The 19,292-nt window shown below is 36.1% G+C and overlaps 4 protein-coding genes across 7 annotated transcripts; 2 read left to right on the forward strand and 2 right to left on the reverse strand.

The window, feature by feature from the left end:
* Positions 1–2,089: 2,089 nt before the first annotated feature.
* Positions 2,090–2,945, forward strand: LOC105127528 (uncharacterized). The gene is made up of 3 exons (XM_011028866.1): positions 2,090–2,401; positions 2,513–2,577; positions 2,691–2,945. The coding sequence occupies exons 1-3, from the start codon at positions 2,299–2,301 to the stop codon at positions 2,781–2,783; spliced, it is 261 nt and encodes an 86-aa protein (XP_011027168.1). The 5' UTR covers positions 2,090–2,298; the 3' UTR covers positions 2,784–2,945.
* Positions 2,946–4,545: 1,600 nt separating this feature from the next.
* LOC105127530 (probable mediator of RNA polymerase II transcription subunit 37c) lies at positions 4,546–13,774 on the forward strand. 2 transcript variants are annotated; one of them, XM_011028871.1, is made up of 3 exons: positions 4,546–4,919; positions 5,516–6,990; positions 13,314–13,774. In XM_011028871.1, exons 1-3 carry the CDS (start codon positions 4,706–4,708, stop codon positions 13,569–13,571), a joined length of 1,947 nt encoding a protein of 648 aa, XP_011027173.1. In that variant the 5' UTR covers positions 4,546–4,705; the 3' UTR covers positions 13,572–13,774. The 2 variants fall into 2 exon arrangements, with proteins under 2 accessions (XP_011027173.1, XP_011027172.1); XM_011028870.1 differs by lacking the exon at positions 13,314–13,774 and having other exon boundaries at positions 4,547–4,919; positions 5,516–7,447.
* Positions 9,576–12,467, reverse strand: LOC105127529 (uncharacterized). 2 transcript variants are annotated; one of them, XM_011028869.1, is made up of 3 exons: positions 12,363–12,467; positions 10,094–11,885; positions 9,576–9,840 (listed from the first exon to the last, which is right to left on the reverse strand). In XM_011028869.1, the coding sequence occupies exon 2, from the start codon at positions 11,583–11,585 to the stop codon at positions 10,131–10,133; it is 1,455 nt and encodes a 484-aa protein (XP_011027171.1). In that variant the 5' UTR covers positions 11,586–11,885; positions 12,363–12,467; the 3' UTR covers positions 9,576–9,840; positions 10,094–10,130. The 2 variants fall into 2 exon arrangements, with proteins under 2 accessions (XP_011027171.1, XP_011027170.1); XM_011028868.1 differs by lacking the exon at positions 9,576–9,840 and having other exon boundaries at positions 9,891–11,885.
* Positions 13,775–15,895: 2,121 nt separating the features above from the next.
* Positions 15,896–18,785, reverse strand: LOC105127531 (uncharacterized). 2 transcript variants are annotated; one of them, XM_011028873.1, is made up of 3 exons: positions 18,681–18,785; positions 16,414–18,205; positions 15,896–16,160 (listed from the first exon to the last, which is right to left on the reverse strand). In XM_011028873.1, exon 2 carries the CDS (start codon positions 17,903–17,905, stop codon positions 16,451–16,453), a length of 1,455 nt encoding a protein of 484 aa, XP_011027175.1. In that variant the 5' UTR covers positions 17,906–18,205; positions 18,681–18,785; the 3' UTR covers positions 15,896–16,160; positions 16,414–16,450. The 2 variants fall into 2 exon arrangements, with proteins under 2 accessions (XP_011027175.1, XP_011027174.1); XM_011028872.1 differs by lacking the exon at positions 15,896–16,160 and having other exon boundaries at positions 16,211–18,205.
* Between the last annotated feature and the right edge of the window lie 507 nt (positions 18,786–19,292).

The following is a 19,292-nucleotide window of genomic DNA, read 5'->3' on the forward strand; positions in this document are numbered from 1 at the left end:
AAATAATTTGAAAACATAAAAAAAATTAATTTTAAAAAATAAAAATAAAAAATTTTATTTTTTTAAATATTTATAAAATTCTAAAACAAACAGTTGGGGTGTTGTGTATAGTAATGTTTTTTTAAATCTTTTCTAAAAAAATATTTTTTAATCATATTGATGTATGTTAAAAATAATTTTTTTTAAAAAAAATATTTTTTTAATATATTTCTGAATAAAAATATATTAAAAAACAACTATTAAAACATTTCCAAACATCTTGTAAAATCGTGGAGGCAATCTAGAATACCAGGGAATAACTAATAGAAGTATAAAGTGAAATCATGAATTAATATGGTGAAATTGTTTGGCATAGGGATTTTCTATTGCCGAGTACCCCAGAGCGCTTAAATCATAAAAGCAAAATTCATCGCACAACAAAATCGGAATGGTTGAAAGTTTGTGGCTCGGGAGACAACATAGGCTTGGAAGGCCCATGAATAAAAAATAAAAAACCCTCAAGATTTGGGACATTCCGAGAATTAATTCTCGGGACCTCTAGCACCAACCGTTGGAACTTTACATTAAAATAAAATACTTTCTTTGTTTCAAATTATTTTTTATAATTAAAAAGTATTTTTTATTAATTAAAAAATATTTTTTATTGATTAATTTTTATAATAACAAACATTAAAAAATTAAAAAAAAAATTTCAAATAACAAACATGGTGATAATTTGATTTTTACAGCTTGGATGGCAAAATTCTGTCGAACTTTCTACACCGATTGCAGCTACCTTTAGAAGCTGGAGATAGACACAGTGCAATATCAATCGAAGACGGTTGCCTATCAATTATATTTATAGGCGTAGCTGCAGCTTAATATGCTTATTTTTCTTTTCTTAATAAAAAAACCGTACTATAAATTCACGGCAACAATCTCAACCAATTAAAACTTTGTACTAAGACCATCCGGTAACATTATTAACAATTTGAACACTCACATAGAAAAAAAGGCAGCATTGTTGCAGTCTTGCATACACAAACAAGTCTAGATGTATTCTTTTAAAAATATATTAAAATAATATATATTTTTATTTTTTAAAATTTAGTTTTGACATCAATAAAAATAATTTTAAAATAGTGAAAAAAATAATTTTATTTTTTTAAATTTTAGACAAATAATAATTTAATTGCACCATCAAAAACCCCAATAAAATCTTATATATATATATAAAGGTGTTTTTTCATGGCGCTTTCATGAACGAGGAGTGTCAAAAAGCTGGAGTGAGGTCAACCACAAGCACAACAGGAATCCAAAGCAGCCAAACAACTTTTGATCGACAAGCCTAAATGAGAATGTAATCAATGACCTAATAAGACTAGAACAATGCAGACAAAAAATCTTTATTAATAGTGATAGCTACATGATTATAACTCGTCTCATTGGCAAGTCAAGCGGGGATGCAGCATCATTATCTTGGATAAGCTCTCTCTCTTACAAGTGGTGTCCCGCTCTAGGCATCTAAAGAATACACCGAGTGTTTTCTGTAGAGTGCCGTGGATCTTGAAAGGGCTGCCCAGGCTTTTTGACATTTAGAAAATCACTGCTAATGGAGAGAAGATAGCCTACTGAAAGAGTATCCTGGTGCCATTTCAATCTTTCATGCAGCTGCACAGTTAAAAGCTACGAAACTGTATTCGCTCTTCTCACCAGGAGCAGGATAGCTTGATTTAGTTTAAAAAAAATAGATGACCCTAATTAGCTCCCGAAAGACACATCATGGACAATATATATTGTTAGTAGAGGAGTCTTGGAAAGAAGCAGCGCTCAAATGCTAAGCTGAGCATACCAGACATTGCGTTTCGCTCTGAGCGCGCTAGTGGAATTTGTAAACATATATAAATTGTAAAAAAACTGAGTAGAGAATTAGTATGCATGCAGCATAGCAATTTGGATGGAAAATCCCAACATTTCATACTAGCAGTGCTCTAGCACAGCTGTTGTGACAAGCTTTTGGCTTGGCACTAGGAGGGCAGCAGAATTGATGGCTTTCTTATATGATTAGCGCAATATTAACCATGCGAAAGTCAACGTACAAAGACAAGAATCAACATTTCTAGCTTCGTTAGCTTGAACCTGTATGGACAATGGCATAGGATTCCCAGACAACTTTAAATGAACTTCCATAGATTCAAACTGAGCAATGATTAATTATGAAGTGAATCAGTATATAATGTTCTTCATGCTTATTAAGCCCCCACTTCCTATCTTCCCTGTTCAGTAGTAACTCCAACCCTGCGTATTCTTGTGCCCAAAATGAAGATAGAGCAGATTCTAGCATATGCTCTCCTTGCATTCCTCATAGCTTCTGATCAGTGTCATTACTCTGCAGGAATCGTGGTTCAAGCTGCAAAATCAGGCAAGAAACTATACTTCTAAGCTTGATGACACATGAGATGAAGTAAACTGAATTTTCTTTTTAGAATGGAGTAAGAACAAATGAACTCATTCTTCTTTATTCTACATGTAGTTGATCCCAGGCTAAAAAATGCAGAACCAAAATTGAGGTCCACCAGATATAAACTAGCTTCTTGGGTGAGTATGGTGCTTGCTTCTACATATATTTCTGGCATCCTCATACAATCCTCTTAATTACACTTATAATTTCTATGGTGGAAACTGATCACCCCCCTTTCCATTTATTGCAGAAATCCAGAACCAAGTTCAAAGACACTATTCACAAGGCTCCATCAGGCCCCAGCCCCATCGGAAATCGGCACAGATCTTCTATCCATGTCTGAGATTGGAGAGAAAGCCTTTTCTTGCTCAATCAATAAAAGAGATGGTGCCATTTGTAGGTCAAATGTTTTAGATATGAAACATCTCCACTGCAAACTTGCAGAAGAATCTATTTTCTTCTAGAAATTGATAATGATATTGTTAGGTTTTGAGATATGAATACTTTTCACAATTTAAGCACATTGCACGATCTCTATTTCATTACTGGAAGTCCTGCTGCTCCAGCATCTTGCATATGACGTGCGTTTTTCTTATACTTTGGTAGTCTCATTAACCATCAAGATCGACAACAAAGATACAAAACCACATTACCAGGCCAGGAGATCATATAGAATAGCCTGAAAACCTTAACAAAGAGCAAGCAGGAAACTAACACGCTGTTCCACCTCCCGGAAAAGCAAATCACTAAAATGAACATCAAAGGTAATTAAACGGTCATCCTCCTGCACATGAGAATGTTGCCAGTGTATGAATGCGGCCAGTTTCCTTCTCGTATTTGATCGGAATCTTATATTATTTTGAAGGGCGTGTTTACATAAATTGCTGTGAATTACTTCTAATCGATTATAGTAACAAAAAGAATTGCTTCATGTCTACAACCACAAAAAATTTCAAAACAGTGCCTCTCTCCCAGTCTTGAGAAGAATGTTCTTGAAATGAACGGACGTTAATTTTATTTTAAAAATAATTTTTTATATCAAAAACATTTTTACTCCTAAAAAATGCCATCAACTTTTGAATATTCTCGGAAAGAAAACTCACACAAATTTCTTATTTATGAGCTAAAATTTACATAGTGATCGTGTATTTTATTAATTCTTTTTTGAATATTTTCTTTCGAAATCATATTTCAAAAAACAAATATAGTTAAAGAGAAAAATACTTTTCTGAAAATCAAGTCAACAGCTAAAGAGGAAAATATTTTTCTGAAAATCAAGTCAAATTTTTCTTTAACTGAAAAATATTTTTCATTGATCAGAAAGTGTTTTCCGTTAACTGAAAAATGTTTTTCATTGACTGAAAAATATTTTCCGTTGATCAACTTTTCTAATAATAAATAAATAGTTGATTTCTAATAACAAATAAATATAAAAAAGTTGTGAAAAGTAATTTTTCAAAAAATAAATATTACCTTAGTAAAACAGATTTCGGTTCTAATAACTTCAACTTATTTATTAAATAAATAAATATAACCTCAGTAAAACCGATTTCAGTTCTAATAACTTCAACTTATTTATTAAATAAAAAAGATGTCGGCAGCCCAAGAAGTCCTTCACAAAAACTTATTTTTTTTAATTTTTAACTAAATTAATTATATTAATAATTTTAATATAAAAAATAAATTATTTTAATATATCTCTGAACAATAATTACTTTGAAGAGCAATAGGAGATGCCTTGTTGGGTAGGATTAAAGCCTAGGAGAGTATAAATAAAAGAAAAATAAATCGTAGAGATATGTAATAGAGATTGTCCCCATGGGCTTTGGGTTTCTTGTTTTAGGTTTGCTGCAAAATAAACATGAATGGGAGATTCAAGGGGAGCCGGGCCCTTGAATTAAAGGAGTGTTGGGCTGCCTAGTTATGAGCCCAATATTGATCGGGCTTTCCAATTGAAAACGAATACAGGATCACGCGGGAAGAAGCTAGATTTGGTTCCCGTGTCTTTGACGCAAGGAAGATATATAAAGTAGAAAAAAAGAAACTTCACGAACCAACGAGAAACTTACCGGCTATTAATATCTTAAATCCAACCACTCATATTTCACTAATCGATTCTTCTGGAAACCCAAAAAAACATGCATAAAAAGGGCTCTTTCCACTTCAACATCCAGTGTCTTTCAGAAGTCATAAAGCGTAAAATAATTCTGTGTTCTTGATCTTAATCTTAGTCGTTGCTTTGTAGTATATTTTGTTAAATCAACAATGGCAGGAAAAGGAGAAGGGCCAGCGATCGGTATCGATCTAGGCACAACATACTCATGCGTCGGCGTATGGCAGCATGACAGGGTTGAAATCATAGCTAATGATCAAGGCAACAGAACGACACCGTCATATGTTGCTTTCACTGATACTGAGCGTTTGATTGGCGATGCTGCTAAAAACCAGGTCGCCATGAATCCCATCAACACCGTCTTTGGTGAGGACATTAATTCAAAACTTCATTTCTTTTCCTTTTTAATCGTGTAGGATCATATATTTGTTTGTTGTTTTAGACTGTTTGAAAAATTGGAATTTGCTTTGAATTTATTTTTTTATTTACATACCACGGATGAAGCAGTTGCGACTACAGTGACAGAATTAAAGGCAGAGCTTAATGTGAAATTACTGATCATCTTGGAGTTAAGGTGTGGATTTATAGGTTCTTAGTATCAATCGCTTGATTTGGCGAAGGATTAGGATAGATCACAAATGTCCTGTCCTAATTATGTGTGATTAATTTTTTTAATATATAGAGAAACATGGTGTGTGGTCAAGCACAAAATTAAATGAATCTTTTCTGGAAAATTGATATTTGATTAGGATTTATCTATGGTTTATTGGTTGGGAGAATAAAAATGAAGTGTATTAGATTAGTGTGAACCAGACAGTCACCGGATTGATAATTTTGTGGGGATCAGAATAATAGTGGATCTAAAACAATTAACAACTCTTTTTGTCAATTCTTGTTGTGGTTGTGCACTAATTCTACAAGTATGCTGGTCACTGATGGCGTATTTTTTACGTGAATCGCAGATGCAAAGCGTTTGATTGGTAGGAGATTCAGCGATCCTTCAGTTCAGAATGATATCAAGCTCTGGCCATTCAAGGTCGTTGCTGGTCCTGGTGACAAGCCTATGATTGTGGTTACTTACAAGGGCGAGGAGAAACAATTTGCTGCTGAGGAGATTTCTTCAATGGTTCTCATTAAAATGCGTGAGATTGCTGAGGCTTTCCTTGGCACCGCTGTCAATAATGCGGTGGTTACTGTCCCTGCTTACTTCAATGACTCTCAAAGGCAGGCCACGAAGGATGCTGGTGTCATTGCCGGCCTAAATGTCATGCGTATTATCAACGAACCCACTGCCGCTGCTATCGCTTATGGTCTTGACAAGAAGGCAACGACTGTTGGCGAGAAGAATGTGCTCATCTTTGATTTGGGCGGTGGTACTTTTGATGTCTCTCTTCTTACCATTGAAGAGGGTATCTTTGAGGTGAAGGCTACTGCTGGAGATACCCACCTTGGAGGTGAGGACTTCGACAACAGAATGGTGAATCACTTTGTTCAGGAGTTTAAGAGGAAACATAAGAAGGATATTAGTGGAAATCCCAGAGCTCTAAGGAGGTTGAGGACTGCTTGTGAGAGGGCTAAGAGAACTCTCTCATCCACTGCTCAGACAACCATAGAGATTGATTCCCTGTTTGAGGGGGTTGATTTCTACACGACTATTACACGTGCTAGATTCGAGGAGCTTAACATGGATCTTTTCAGGAAGTGTATGGAGCCTGTAGAGAAGTGTTTGAGGGATGCTAAGATGGACAAGAGCACTGTACATGACGTGGTCCTTGTTGGTGGTTCCACTAGAATCCCCAAGGTGCAGCAGCTGTTGCAGGACTTTTTCAATGGGAAGGAGCTTTGCAAGAGCATTAACCCTGATGAGGCTGTTGCTTATGGTGCTGCTGTCCAGGCTGCAATCTTGAGTGGTGAGGGCAATGAGAGGGTACAAGATTTGCTACTTTTGGACGTCACTCCTCTTTCTCTGGGATTGGAAACGGCTGGAGGTGTTATGACTGTTTTAATTCCAAGAAACACCACCATCCCCACAAAGAAGGAGCAGGTGTTCTCCACCTATTCGGACAACCAACCTGGTGTCTTGATCCAAGTTTTTGAGGGTGAGAGAGCAAGAACAAAGGACAATAACTTACTGGGCAAATTTGAGCTATCTGGCATTCCTCCAGCACCAAGGGGTGTTCCTCAAATCACGGTGTGCTTTGATATTGATGCCAATGGTATATTGAACGTCTCCGCTGAGGACAAGACTACTGGCCAGAAGAACAAGATTACAATCACTAATGATAAGGGAAGGCTGTCGAAGGAGGAGATTGAGAAAATGGTACAGGAAGCTGAGAAGTACAAGTCTGAGGACGAGGAACACAAGAAAAAGGTTGAAGCTAAAAATGCCTTGGAAAATTATGCCTATAACATGAGAAACACCGTGAAGGATGAGAAGATTGGATCCCAGCTTAGCCCAGCTGATAAGAAGAAAATCGAGGATGCAATTGATCAGGCCATTCAGTGGTTGGACAGCAACCAGCTTGCGGAGGTTGATGAATTCGAGGACAAGATGAAAGAGCTGGAGAGCATTTGCAATCCTATAATTGCCAAGATGTATCAAGGCGCTGGTCCTGACATGGGTGGCAGCATGGATGAAGATATTCCATCGACTGGTGGCAGCGGTGCTGGCCCTAAGATTGAGGAAGTAGATTGATTGAAATTCTCCCGGAACATTTTCTACAAGGGTTTCATGTTAGTTGCCTTTACTGGCTTTTGTTATGGTTAATTCGGGCTTGGTTTTGTTTTCTACCCCTGTTTGTCCACTTGCCGAGTGGGAAGTGGCTCTATTGTGAAGAACCCAGTTTATTTTCCCGATCTAATTTAAATGTATTTTCTCTGTTTTAATCTCTCAACTTCCATCTAATATTGAGCTGATAGTATTGGGAATCCACTGCGAATTATTTCTGTATTCTCTATTTACTTGTTTTACATAACGAGGTAGCAGAAGCTTATAGCCTATCATTTGCGCGTAGATGGTCCTAAAATGGAGACATTAAGCTGTTTTGATGGAGAAATTTTCGTTCCGCTAAAGTAGGTCAATCTTGTTTAATTCTATACAGAAGAAAAAAATTAAAGAAAAAATAAGGGATTTTATCCATGTTTTTTTGTTTTTTTAAATCTAAAGTTTTGTTTTTAACATATCAACTTAATTAATAAGTAGTGACTCAATTATGAATTGACTTAGAGATGAGGTTGTATCACTAATTAAAAGAATCAATATAAAATTTAACTTTATAGGTTAATATGAGAATAAAAATAATTATTAGATTAGGGTTATATGTTAGGTTGATTTTTAATTTGAGTTAATATAAAAATAAAAATAATTAATATTATAATTTTAAAATATAGTTTGAGGATCGATCGAAAACAAGACTAGAATTATTAATCAGGAGGATTAATCCAAGGAGAGTCGGGTTAACACAAAAATAAAAATAAAAATAATAATTATTATTATAGTATTAAAATAAGACTCAAGGGTTTACCCGAGGTAACAGGTTAAGAGAATCAATTCGAGTTGATCCAGGTTAAAATAAAAATAAAAATAGTTATTATTATAATTTTAAAACTTAGTTAAAGGAACGATCCGAGGCAAGAGTTGGAAATCAACTTGAGTTGATCCATTTTTCTAAAAAAAAGAACCAAAGCAAACTTGTTTTAATAACAAAATAGCAACATATTTTTTATTGTTTTGTGTCGGGTTTTCAAACGGGTCAAGTTTGGTTATTTTTATTTTTATTTTTTCTTAAACCTAGACTGATCCAAGTTCCAGGTTTGGCGGATCTCGAGTTGACACAATAGTCTAATAGTCTAATGTAGGTTTTATAACTAGAGTTATTGCAATATTTATAATTTCAACCCTAAATATAAAGTAAGGTGAAAAAATAATATCTAATTATTTTATATATAAACATAGGTTTCACAATAATATATTAAGAGTAGACTTTCAATATTTTACCTTAACCTTATATTTGAATATTTTTTTTTAGGTTTTGATTTATAAAACAATATATATTATAATCTACAATTCAAACATTAAATAGACAAAAAAAATATTATTTTCATTGTAGTATGTTATTCTATCTAGACCAATATCTACTAAATACAAAACAGATTATTCAGTCCAATACAATTCACATCAAACACAAAACATGCAAAATTCAGTCTACCAAACATTCCCTAAAACAACGAGGATTCATATAGGCTATAATCAGTTAGTGGTCAACGTATCAAATGTAACTTCCATCCGGCAAGTGCTTCTTGTTGTTATGATCACTGGCAATTGCCTCCACGTGTTACCCTTCTTGGAGTTTGGCGAGTCATAGTTATACACGTGGAGATTGTCGGCAAGAATAATTGACATGGGCAGTTAATTGAGTTTATTAATATCCAAGATCGATGCACTCATGATCTTAGCAGAGGTCAACGTACATAAACCTGATGAATCAGAAATCATGGTGATGGCCTCCGATAATATTGGGATATTCTCCCAGGAAATGAACACGTGAACAGGTCGGTGACAAGGAAAATCTGAAAACAAAGGAACAGCGACTAGTGAACAAGAAATTCGAGACCAGCAATCATCAACGAGAGTTAAATTGACACATGACCTGCACATAGCCAGAATAACACACGAGTTCCCGCTGTCCTAGTGGCAAAGAAATGGAGCACTACTAACCAGAATAACCAGGCTGTTTAATCTGAGGACGCCTCGTCTTAAGAACAAGCTACGACTAACCATTAGCCCGTGAAAACAAAATGATAACTGCACCCATTCGCCTTTATTATGACTGGGAGCCGCTAGGGACCCTTTTGCAGTAAGTTGAGAGTTCCGGTTCCTTGGGGATTCAACATGCCTATCACCCCCAGATCACAAGGAAGAAGGAAACTTAGGCCATACAACCTAACTAGTCGCAAAAAAATACATACTCTGCTGACCATCATTGCAGCCGGGCTCCAACATGAATAAAAATTTAATCCAGCTTTGAACAGAAAACAGATAGTAAATGCCTTCATTATTCTCATTATCTAAAACAAATATTCAAACAGCTATACAATCAGTAGAAGATAGCACTGACAGGAGTATTCTCGCTACATAACACCCTCTATTTAATCCATACTGCATTTGCAAGCAGCAGCAAGCATACTCCACAAACAATTTATAAGGTCACACAAGTAGCACAACACAGAAATGGATGCAAACATGAGGTTACAAGTCCATGCCATCCCTTGAAACACGTCCAAGGAGCTGAAAGTTTAAAAAAAGCAAAGCGGTCATTAGTGCATTCTGAAGTCAAATGAGCAATTAGAGTTCTTCCCTTGGGGAATAAGAATAATTTACTTGGTAAAGCCACCCAGTTTAAACATGAATCACAAATATAAACCTATAAAAGAAAAGACATGAAGTTTCATCTAGCAAAAGGGTAAATATCATTTCATAGATTGCTTCATGGAATGAGGTTAGTAAACAATGAAGCACCAACCACTCTAGCCATCCTTACATCTTCAAACCAATGCCTGTTTCAGGTTGACTAATGCTCATTCACTCCAAGGAGGGGGCCGGAGGCATACACGAACTTCATGTTCTTCTGGTCCTACACGATGCTTGGGCACAATAATTTCAAGCACTGTTCCTGTCTCATCGCGGTATGCTTCCAGCTTTGCATCTTCGGGAATCAGGTTTGGGAGGGGAATTTCCCTAATGAATTCCCCTGGAGGGCAGTGCTCTGGTGTTGGATCTGTTAGCTTAAATGTCCTATCATGCCGCTTAATAAATGGCATGCAAGCTGTACTTGTACAAGATATCTTAACAATACCGTGCAATTTAGTATTCCTCCAAGTAACTTTGACCCTTTGAAGATCTGCAAAGGGCAAGCTGACAATGACTAAAAAGGCTTTATCATCCTCATATATTGTTTTTGCTGCTGTAACAGGCCCATTTACATTCTTCATTACCCCACTGAACTCGTTTAACCACGTTGGCTCAACTGGATGGGTATTCATATCAACCGAATGCAAAAATTCATCATCATTGCAATGCTTCCGCTTGTTGCTAATAGGAGACAAGTCAAGGCCTTCACCATTGCTGTGCTCCGAGGACTGGGTAGACAGATTCAGACCCGTACCATTAAGCAACTTTCTTGGGTGGGCATTTCCATTACTCTTTAGTGCAGCAGGGATGCGCTCAAGCTCAAATTCTGTGCTTGGAAGGTTCCTCCATGAACCAAAATCACTTGCCTCAGAAGGAATGGAGAAATTGATGTCTCGGCCTGTAAGCTCCACCCACCTCTTCCGCTCTTCATCATCAAGATTGACGAGATTAGGTGATCGAACAACTTCAATACCATGAACACACTGAGGATTGGAGAGACCCCTGTAATGCTTCCTCTGCATCCTATGAGACCGGACAAAGCCCCTGTCAACACTGAATGGAAATGGGGGCTCCCCTTGGCGAGAATGCCCGTTCATATAGCTCCTCAGTTGCATTTTACCCAGGGCATTTTCAGGCCTTTCCTTGAACACCCACATGTACATGTTCTCCATGTCATGCTGAACTAAAAAAGCATCTAGCTGCAAATCTGATTTCTCAAACCCAGAAACACCATTACTATCCCTGATTATTTTGCATTTCGACTTCTCATTCAAAACAGGCTTGAAATAGAAGCTAAAGAAGAACCAGGCACCCCAAATGCTATCCAGGCGTTTTGCACATTTCTTCGCAACTTTTGGAATAGTGACAATTGTCTCAGTCTCATAGATCTGAGGCCCAAGACCTACATCCAGGATGTCACACGGATCGGTCCAAGTAAGGGGAGGAGGTGGACTAGGCTCAGATGACAATGGGAGATTGATATCAGGAGGCCGTGAAAGAATGATTGACCGGTTCATCTCCCTCTCCAACTCATCATGTGCAAGAGAACCTGAATCCATCGAAAGAAGTGTAGATGGGTGATAATTTTCCATCGATAAAGTCGTTAGAAGAGCTTCCCCCATCACTGTTTTTCTTGCTTCTGGGCTTGTGATTTGCAATCCCGGCACCACAACTGCTAAAGGCTGATGACTAACATCTTTATTGGACAAACAAATAAAAACCAAAAACAAAAAATATAGATATATATATCTATATATTTACAGACCTTCGCACCCTCAGTCAACAAAACCAAACAAGCAGCTCATGAACATCTTCATGATTTCAAATCCCCACCAATTCCCCCAACAACAATTCACAGAGTTTCATCAAGTAATCAGCAAAATAGCTAATTTTAATATCGGTGTCATAAGCTCGTCAGCAACCTGGAAAAAACAAAACAAAAAAAAAAAATTAACCCAAAAAAATAAACTCAAAACCCTTTTCCACTTCTAACTACTAATACACTCTTTACACTTGAAAAAAAACCCACTACCTGGATGCCAAGAAAACAAAGAAAATAATAGCTTCTACGAGAAATCTCTTATTTTCGAACAAGAAATGAAGAAACACAAAGTGAAAACTTCAGATTTAAAAGAAAGCCCAGATGAAAAAAAGGCTCTAAAATCGATACTCTAAATTCTATTCAAACTTATTAAGAACCAAAAAGTGAAAAACAATCCAGAACGAGCAACGACTCGTTAAGCCCTAGAATCTAATACAAATTATCTGATAATAGCAAGAAAATAAAGTTACAGATTGAAAGCAATCAAATTCACCAAAAATAGAACCCCATAATCCCAAAAAGAAGAAAAAAAATATTTAGAATTAAAAAGACGAAATCAAGGAGATTCGAAAATTACCTAAAAAGAGAGGCTTCAAAATCCACCCGAAACGGAGACTTTCGCACTCGATCCCTATTCGTAGAGAGATGGGAGAGAGAGAGAGAGAGAGAGAGAAGGAGAGAGTGGAGGTAGTAACGGAGTGTGTTTTAAAAAGACGGAGTGAGCGAGGAAACACCTGCACCAGTTAACCCTACCGTTTGGATAATGGTTGACGTTAAGTAACGGTGATAAGAGCAATTGGAGGGGTCAAAATTGGCGTCTTGTGTGTTAAAAGTGTTTTTGCTAGTAAAAAAAGGGCAAAAAGATAGACACAGAGAGACAACATGGGGTGATAGTACATTTTTTGTATTGCCTTTGTATTTACTACAACTTTAGATTACTTTTGTTACTGCGATAAAAAAATAATAATTATAGGAAAAAATCATTTTATTAGTTAATTTTTTCATACTAAATTCCATACATAATTATGTTTTAAAATTTAATTTTATATAAAATAAAATAATCTATTTTTTATTTATGTAAAAATATTTTAATCTATTTCGCATATAAAAAATTATTTCATGGCAATTTTAACTGGAAATATATTTTATAAAAACTGTAAATATAAAAATAATCATAATGCCGAGCACACGCCCAGCACGTGCTAAGTATGCTACCTACCATTAAAGTGCAAAAAAAACCCCTCGATAGAATCTCCCGTTCTTACGATAGGATAAGAGTGCAATTCCCATTTTCTTTTCTTTTATTTTTTAATTAAGTTTTTCACGTCGAGCACTGCCCTTTTTTCTCTTGCTTGCATGTGCGTTCCTGGAGGTTACGACTTTTTTCTAAGCTAGACATGGAGCTGGATTTGACTTGTAATTAGAGTTGGAATTAGGATTTTTTTTTAATACGGTCCGTTATTTAATTTGAAAAAAGGTTCAGATTATCATGATTTATTATTTTTATTCAAAATAATATTATTTTAAGATTGGATCCCAGCTTAGCCCAGCTGATAAGAAGAAAATCGAGGATGCAATTGATCAGGCCATTCAGTGGTTGGACAGCAACCAGCTTGCGGAGGTTGATGAATTCGAGGACAAGATGAAAGAGCTGGAGAGCATTTGCAATCCTATAATTGCCAAGATGTATCAAGGCGCTGGTCCTGACATGGGTGGCAGCATGGATGAAGATATTCCATCGACTGGTGGCAGCGGTGCTGGCCCTAAGATTGAGGAAGTAGATTGATTGAAATTCTCCCGGAACATTTTCTACAAGGGTTTCATGTTAGTTGCCTTTACTGGCTTTTGTTATGGTTAATTCGGGCTTGGTTTTGTTTTCTACCCCTGTTTGTCCACTTGCCGAGTGGGAAGTGGCTCTATTGTGAAGAACCCAGTTTATTTTCCCGATCTAATTTAAATGTATTTTCTCTGTTTTAATCTCTCAACTTCCATCTAATATTGAGCTGATAGTATTGGGAATCCACTGCGAATTATTTCTGTATTCTCTATTTATTTGTTTTACATGACGAGGTAGCAGAAGCTTATAGCCTATCATTTGCGCGTAGATGGTCCTAAAATGGAGACATTAAGCTGTTTTGATGGAGAAATTTTCGTTCCGCTAAAGTAGGTCAATCTTGTTTAATTCTATACAGAAGAAAAAAATTAAAGAAAAATTAAAGGATTTTATCCATGTTTTTATGTTTTTTTAAATCTAAATTTTTGTTTTTAACATATCAACTTAATAAGTAGTGACTCAATTATGAATTGACTTAGAGACGAGGTTGTATCACTAATTAAAAGAATCAATATAAAATTTAACTTTATAGGTTAATATGAGAATAAAAATAATTATTAGATTAGGGTTATATGTTAGGTTGATTTTTAATTTGAGTTAATATAAAAATAAAAATAATTAATATTATAATTTTAAAATATAGTTTGAGGATCGATCTAAAACAAGACTAGAATTATTAATCAGGAGGATTAATCCAAGGAGAGTCGGGTTAACACAAAAATAAAAATAAAAATAATAATTATTATTATAGTATTAAAATAAGACTCAAGGGTTTACCCGAGGTAACAGGTTAAGAGAATCAATTCGAGTTGATCCAGGTTAAAATAAAAATAAAAATAGTTATTATTATAATTTTAAAACTTAGTTAAAGGAACGATCCGAGGCAAGAGTTGGAAATCAACTTGAGTTGATCCATTTTTCTAAAAAAAAGAACCAAAGCAAACTTGTTTTAATAACAAAATAGCAACATATTTTTTATTGTTTTGTGTCGGGTTTTCAAACGGGTCAAGTTTGGTTATTTTTATTTTTATTTTTTCTTAAACCTAGACTGATCCAAGTTCCAGGTTTGGCGGATCTCGAGTTGACACAATAGTCTAATAGTCTAATGTAGGTTTTATAACTAGAGTTATTGCAATATTTATAATTTCAACCCTAAATATAAAGTAAGGTGAAAAAATAATATCTAATTATTTTATATATAAACATAGGTTTCACAATAATATATTAAGAGTAGACTTTCAATATTTTACCTTAACCTTATATTTGAATACTTTTTTTTAGGTTTTGATTTATAAAACAATATATATTATAATCTACAATTCAAACATTAAATAGACAAAAAAAAATATTATTTTCATTGTAGTATGTTATTCTATCTAGACCAATATCTACTAAATACAAAACAGATTATTCAGTCCAATACAATTCACATCAAACACAAAACATGCAAAATTCAGTCTACCAAACATTCCCTAATACAACGAGGATTCATATAGGCTATAATCAGTTAGTGGTCAACGTATCAAATGTAACTTCCATCCGGCAAGTGCTTCTTGTTGTTATGATCACTGGCAATTGCCTCCACGTGTTACCCTTCTTGGAGTTTGGCGAGTCATAGTTATACACGTGGAGATTGTCGGCAAGAATAATTGACATGGGCAGTTAATTGAGTTTATTAATATCCAAGATCGATGCACTCATGATCTTAACAAAGTTCAACGTACATAAACCTGATGAATCAGAAATCATGGTGATGGCCTCCTATAATATTGGGATATTCTCCCAGGAAATGAACACGTGATCAGGTCGGTGACAAGGAAAATCTGAAAACAAAGGAACAGCGACTAGTGAACAAGAAATTCGAGACCAGCAATCATCAACGAGAGTTAAATTGACACATGACCTGCACATAGCCAGAATAACACACGAGTTCCCGCTGTCCTAGTGGCAAAGAAATGGAGCACTACTAACCAGAATAACCAGGCTGTATAATCTGAGGACGCCTCGTCTTAAGAACAAGCTACGACTAACCATTAGCCCGTGAAAACAAAATGATAACTGCACCCATTCGCCTTTATTATGACTGGGAGCCGCTAGGGACCCTTTTGCAGTAAGTTGAGAGTTCCGGTTCCTTGGGGATTCAACATGCCTATCACCCCCAGATCACAAGGAAGAAGGAAACTTAGGCCATACAACCTAACTAGTCGCAAAAAAATACATACTCTGCTGACCATCATTGCAGCCGGGCTCCAACATGAATAAAAATTTAATCCAGCTTTGAACAGAAAACAGATAGTAAATGCCTTCATTATTCTCATTATCTAAAACAAATATTCAAACAGCTATACAATCAGTAGAAGATAGCACTGACAGGAGTATTCTCGCTACATAACACCCTCTATTTAATCCATACTGCATTTGCAAGCAGCAGCAAGCATACTCCACAAACAATTTATAAGGTCACACAAGTAGCACAACACAGAAATGGATGCAAACATGAGGTTACAAGTCCATGCCATCCCTTGAAACACGTCCAAGGAGCTGAAAGTTTAAAAAAAGCAAAGCGGTCATTAGTGCATTCTGAAGTCAAATGAGCAATTAGAGTTCTTCCCTTGGGGAATAAGAATAATTTACTTGGTAAAGCCACCCAGTTTAAACATGAATCACAAATATAAACCTATAAAAGAAAAGACATGAAGTTTCATCTAGCAAAAGGGTAAATATCATTTCATAGATTGCTTCATGGAATGAGGTTAGTAAACAATGAAGCACCAACCACTCTAGCCATCCTTACATCTTCAAACCAATGCCTGTTTCAGGTTGACTAATGCTCATTCACTCCAAGGAGGGGGCCGGAGGCATACACGAACTTCATGTTCTTCTGGTCCTACACGATGCTTGGGCACAATAATTTCAAGCACTGTTCCTGTCTCATCGCGGTATGCTTCCAGCTTTGCATCTTCGGGAATCAGGTTTGGGAGGGGAATTTCCCTAATGAATTCCCCTGGAGGGCAGTGCTCTGGTGTTGGATCTGTTAGCTTAAATGTCCTATCATGCCGCTTAATAAATGGCATGCAAGCTGTACTTGTACAAGATATCTTAACAATACCGTGCAATTTAGTATTCCTCCAAGTAACTTTGACCCTTTGAAGATCTGCAAAGGGCAAGCTGACAATGACTAAAAAGGCTTTATCATCCTCATATATTGTTTTTGCTGCTGTAACAGGCCCATTTACATTCTTCATTACCCCACTGAACTCGTTTAACCACGTTGGCTCAACTGGATGGGTATTCATATCAACCGAATGCAAAAATTCATCATCATTGCAATGCTTCCGCTTGTTGCTAATAGGAGACAAGTCAAGGCCTTCACCATTGCTGTGCTCCGAGGACTGGGTAGACAGATTCAGACCCGTACCATTAAGCAACTTTCTTGGGTGGGCATTTCCATTACTCTTTAGTGCAGCAGGGATGCGCTCAAGCTCAAATTCTGTGCTTGGAAGGTTCCTCCATGAACCAAAATCACTTGCCTCAGAAGGAATGGAGAAATTGATGTCTCGGCCTGTAAGCTCCACCCACCTCTTCCGCTCTTCATCATCAAGATTGACGAGATTAGGTGATCGAACAACTTCAATACCATGAACACACTGAGGATTGGAGAGACCCCTGTAATGCTTCCTCTGCATCCTATGAGACCGGACAAAGCCCCTGTCAACACTGAATGGAAATGGGGGCTCCCCTTGGCGAGAATGCCCGTTCATATAGCTCCTCAGTTGCATTTTACCCAGGGCATTTTCAGGCCTTTCCTTGAACACCCACATGTACATGTTCTCCATGTCATGCTGAACTAAAAAAGCATCTAGCTGCAAATCTGATTTCTCAAACCCAGAAACACCATTACTATCCCTGATTATTTTGCATTTCGACTTCTCATTCAAAACAGGCTTGAAATAGAAGCTAAAGAAGAACCAGGCACCCCAAATGCTATCCAGGCGTTTTGCACATTTCTTCGCAACTTTTGGAATAGTGACAATTGTCTCAGTCTCATAGATCTGAGGCCCAAGACCTACATCCAGGATGTCACACGGATCGGTCCAAGTAAGGGGAGGAGGTGGACTAGGCTCAGATGACAATGGGAGATTGATATCAGGAGGCCGTGAAAGAATGATTGACCGGTTCATCTCCCTCTCCAACTCATCATGTGCAAGAGAACCTGAATCCATCGAAAGAAGTGTAGATGGGTGATAATTTTCCATCGATAAAGTCGTTAGAAGAGCTTCCCCCATCACTGTTTTTCTTGCTTCTGGGCTTGTGATTTGCAATCCCGGCACCACAACTGCTAAAGGCTGATGACTAACATCTTTATTGGACAAACAAATAAAAACCAAAAACAAAAAATATAGATATATATATCTATATATTTACAGACCTTCGCACCCTCAGTCAACAAAACCAAACAAGCAGCTCATGAACATCTTCATGATTTCAAATCCCCACCAATTCCCCCAACAACAATTCACAGAGTTTCATCAAGTAATCAGCAAAATAGCTAATTTTAATATCGGTGTCATAAGCTCGTCAGCAACCTGGAAAAATCAAAACAAAAAAAAAATTAACCCAAAAAAATAAACTCAAAACCCTTTTCCACTTCTAACTACTAATACACTCTTTACACTTGAAAAAAAACCCACTACCTGGATGCCAAGAAAACAAAGAAAATAATAGCTTCTACGAGAAATCTCTTATTTTCGAACAAGAAATGAAGAAACACAAAGTGAAAACTTCAGATTTAAAAGAAAGCCCAGATGAAAAAAAGGCTCTAAAATCGATACTCTAAATTCTATTCAAACTTATTAAGAACCAAAAAGTGAAAAACAATCCAGAACGAGCAACGACTCGTTAAGCCCTAGAATCTAATACAAATTATCTGATAATAGCAAGAAAATAAAGTTACAGATTGAAAGCAATCAAATTCACCAAAAATAGAACCCCTTAATCCCAAAAAGAAGAAAAAAAATATTTAGAATTAAAAAGACGAAATCAAGGAGATTCGAAAATTACCTAAAAAGAGAGGCTTCAAAATCCACCCGAAACGGAGACTTTCGCACTCGATCCCTATTCGTAGAGAGATGGGAGAGAGAGAGAGAGAGAGAGAGAAGGAGAGAGTGGAGGTAGTAACGGAGTGTGTTTTAAAAAGACGGAGTGAGCGAGGAAACACCTGCACCAGTTAACCCTACCGTTTGGATAATGGTTGACGTTAAGTAACGGTGATAAGAGCAATTGGAGGGGTCAAAATTGGCGTCTTGTGTGTTAGAAGTGTTTTTGCTAGTAAAAAAAGGGCAAAAAGATAGACACAGAGAGACAACATGGGGTGATAGTACATTTTTTGTATTGCCTTTGTATTTACTACAACTTTAGATTACTTTTGTTACTGCGATAAAAAAATAATAATTATAGGAAAAAATCATTTTATTAGTTAATTTTTTCATACTAAATTCCATACATAATTATGTTTTAAATTTTAATTTTATATAAAATAAAATAATCTATTTTTTATTTATGTAAAAATATTTTAATCTATTTCGCATATAAAAAATTATTTCATGGCAATTTTAACTGGAAATATATTTTATAAAAACTGTAAATATAAAAATAATCATAATGCCGAGCACA

This window comes from Populus euphratica, unplaced genomic scaffold (genome assembly GCF_000495115.2).
Source record: "Populus euphratica unplaced genomic scaffold, PopEup_1.0 scaffold13.1, whole genome shotgun sequence".
In the NCBI taxonomy this organism is placed as follows: Eukaryota; Viridiplantae; Streptophyta; class Magnoliopsida; order Malpighiales; family Salicaceae; genus Populus; species Populus euphratica.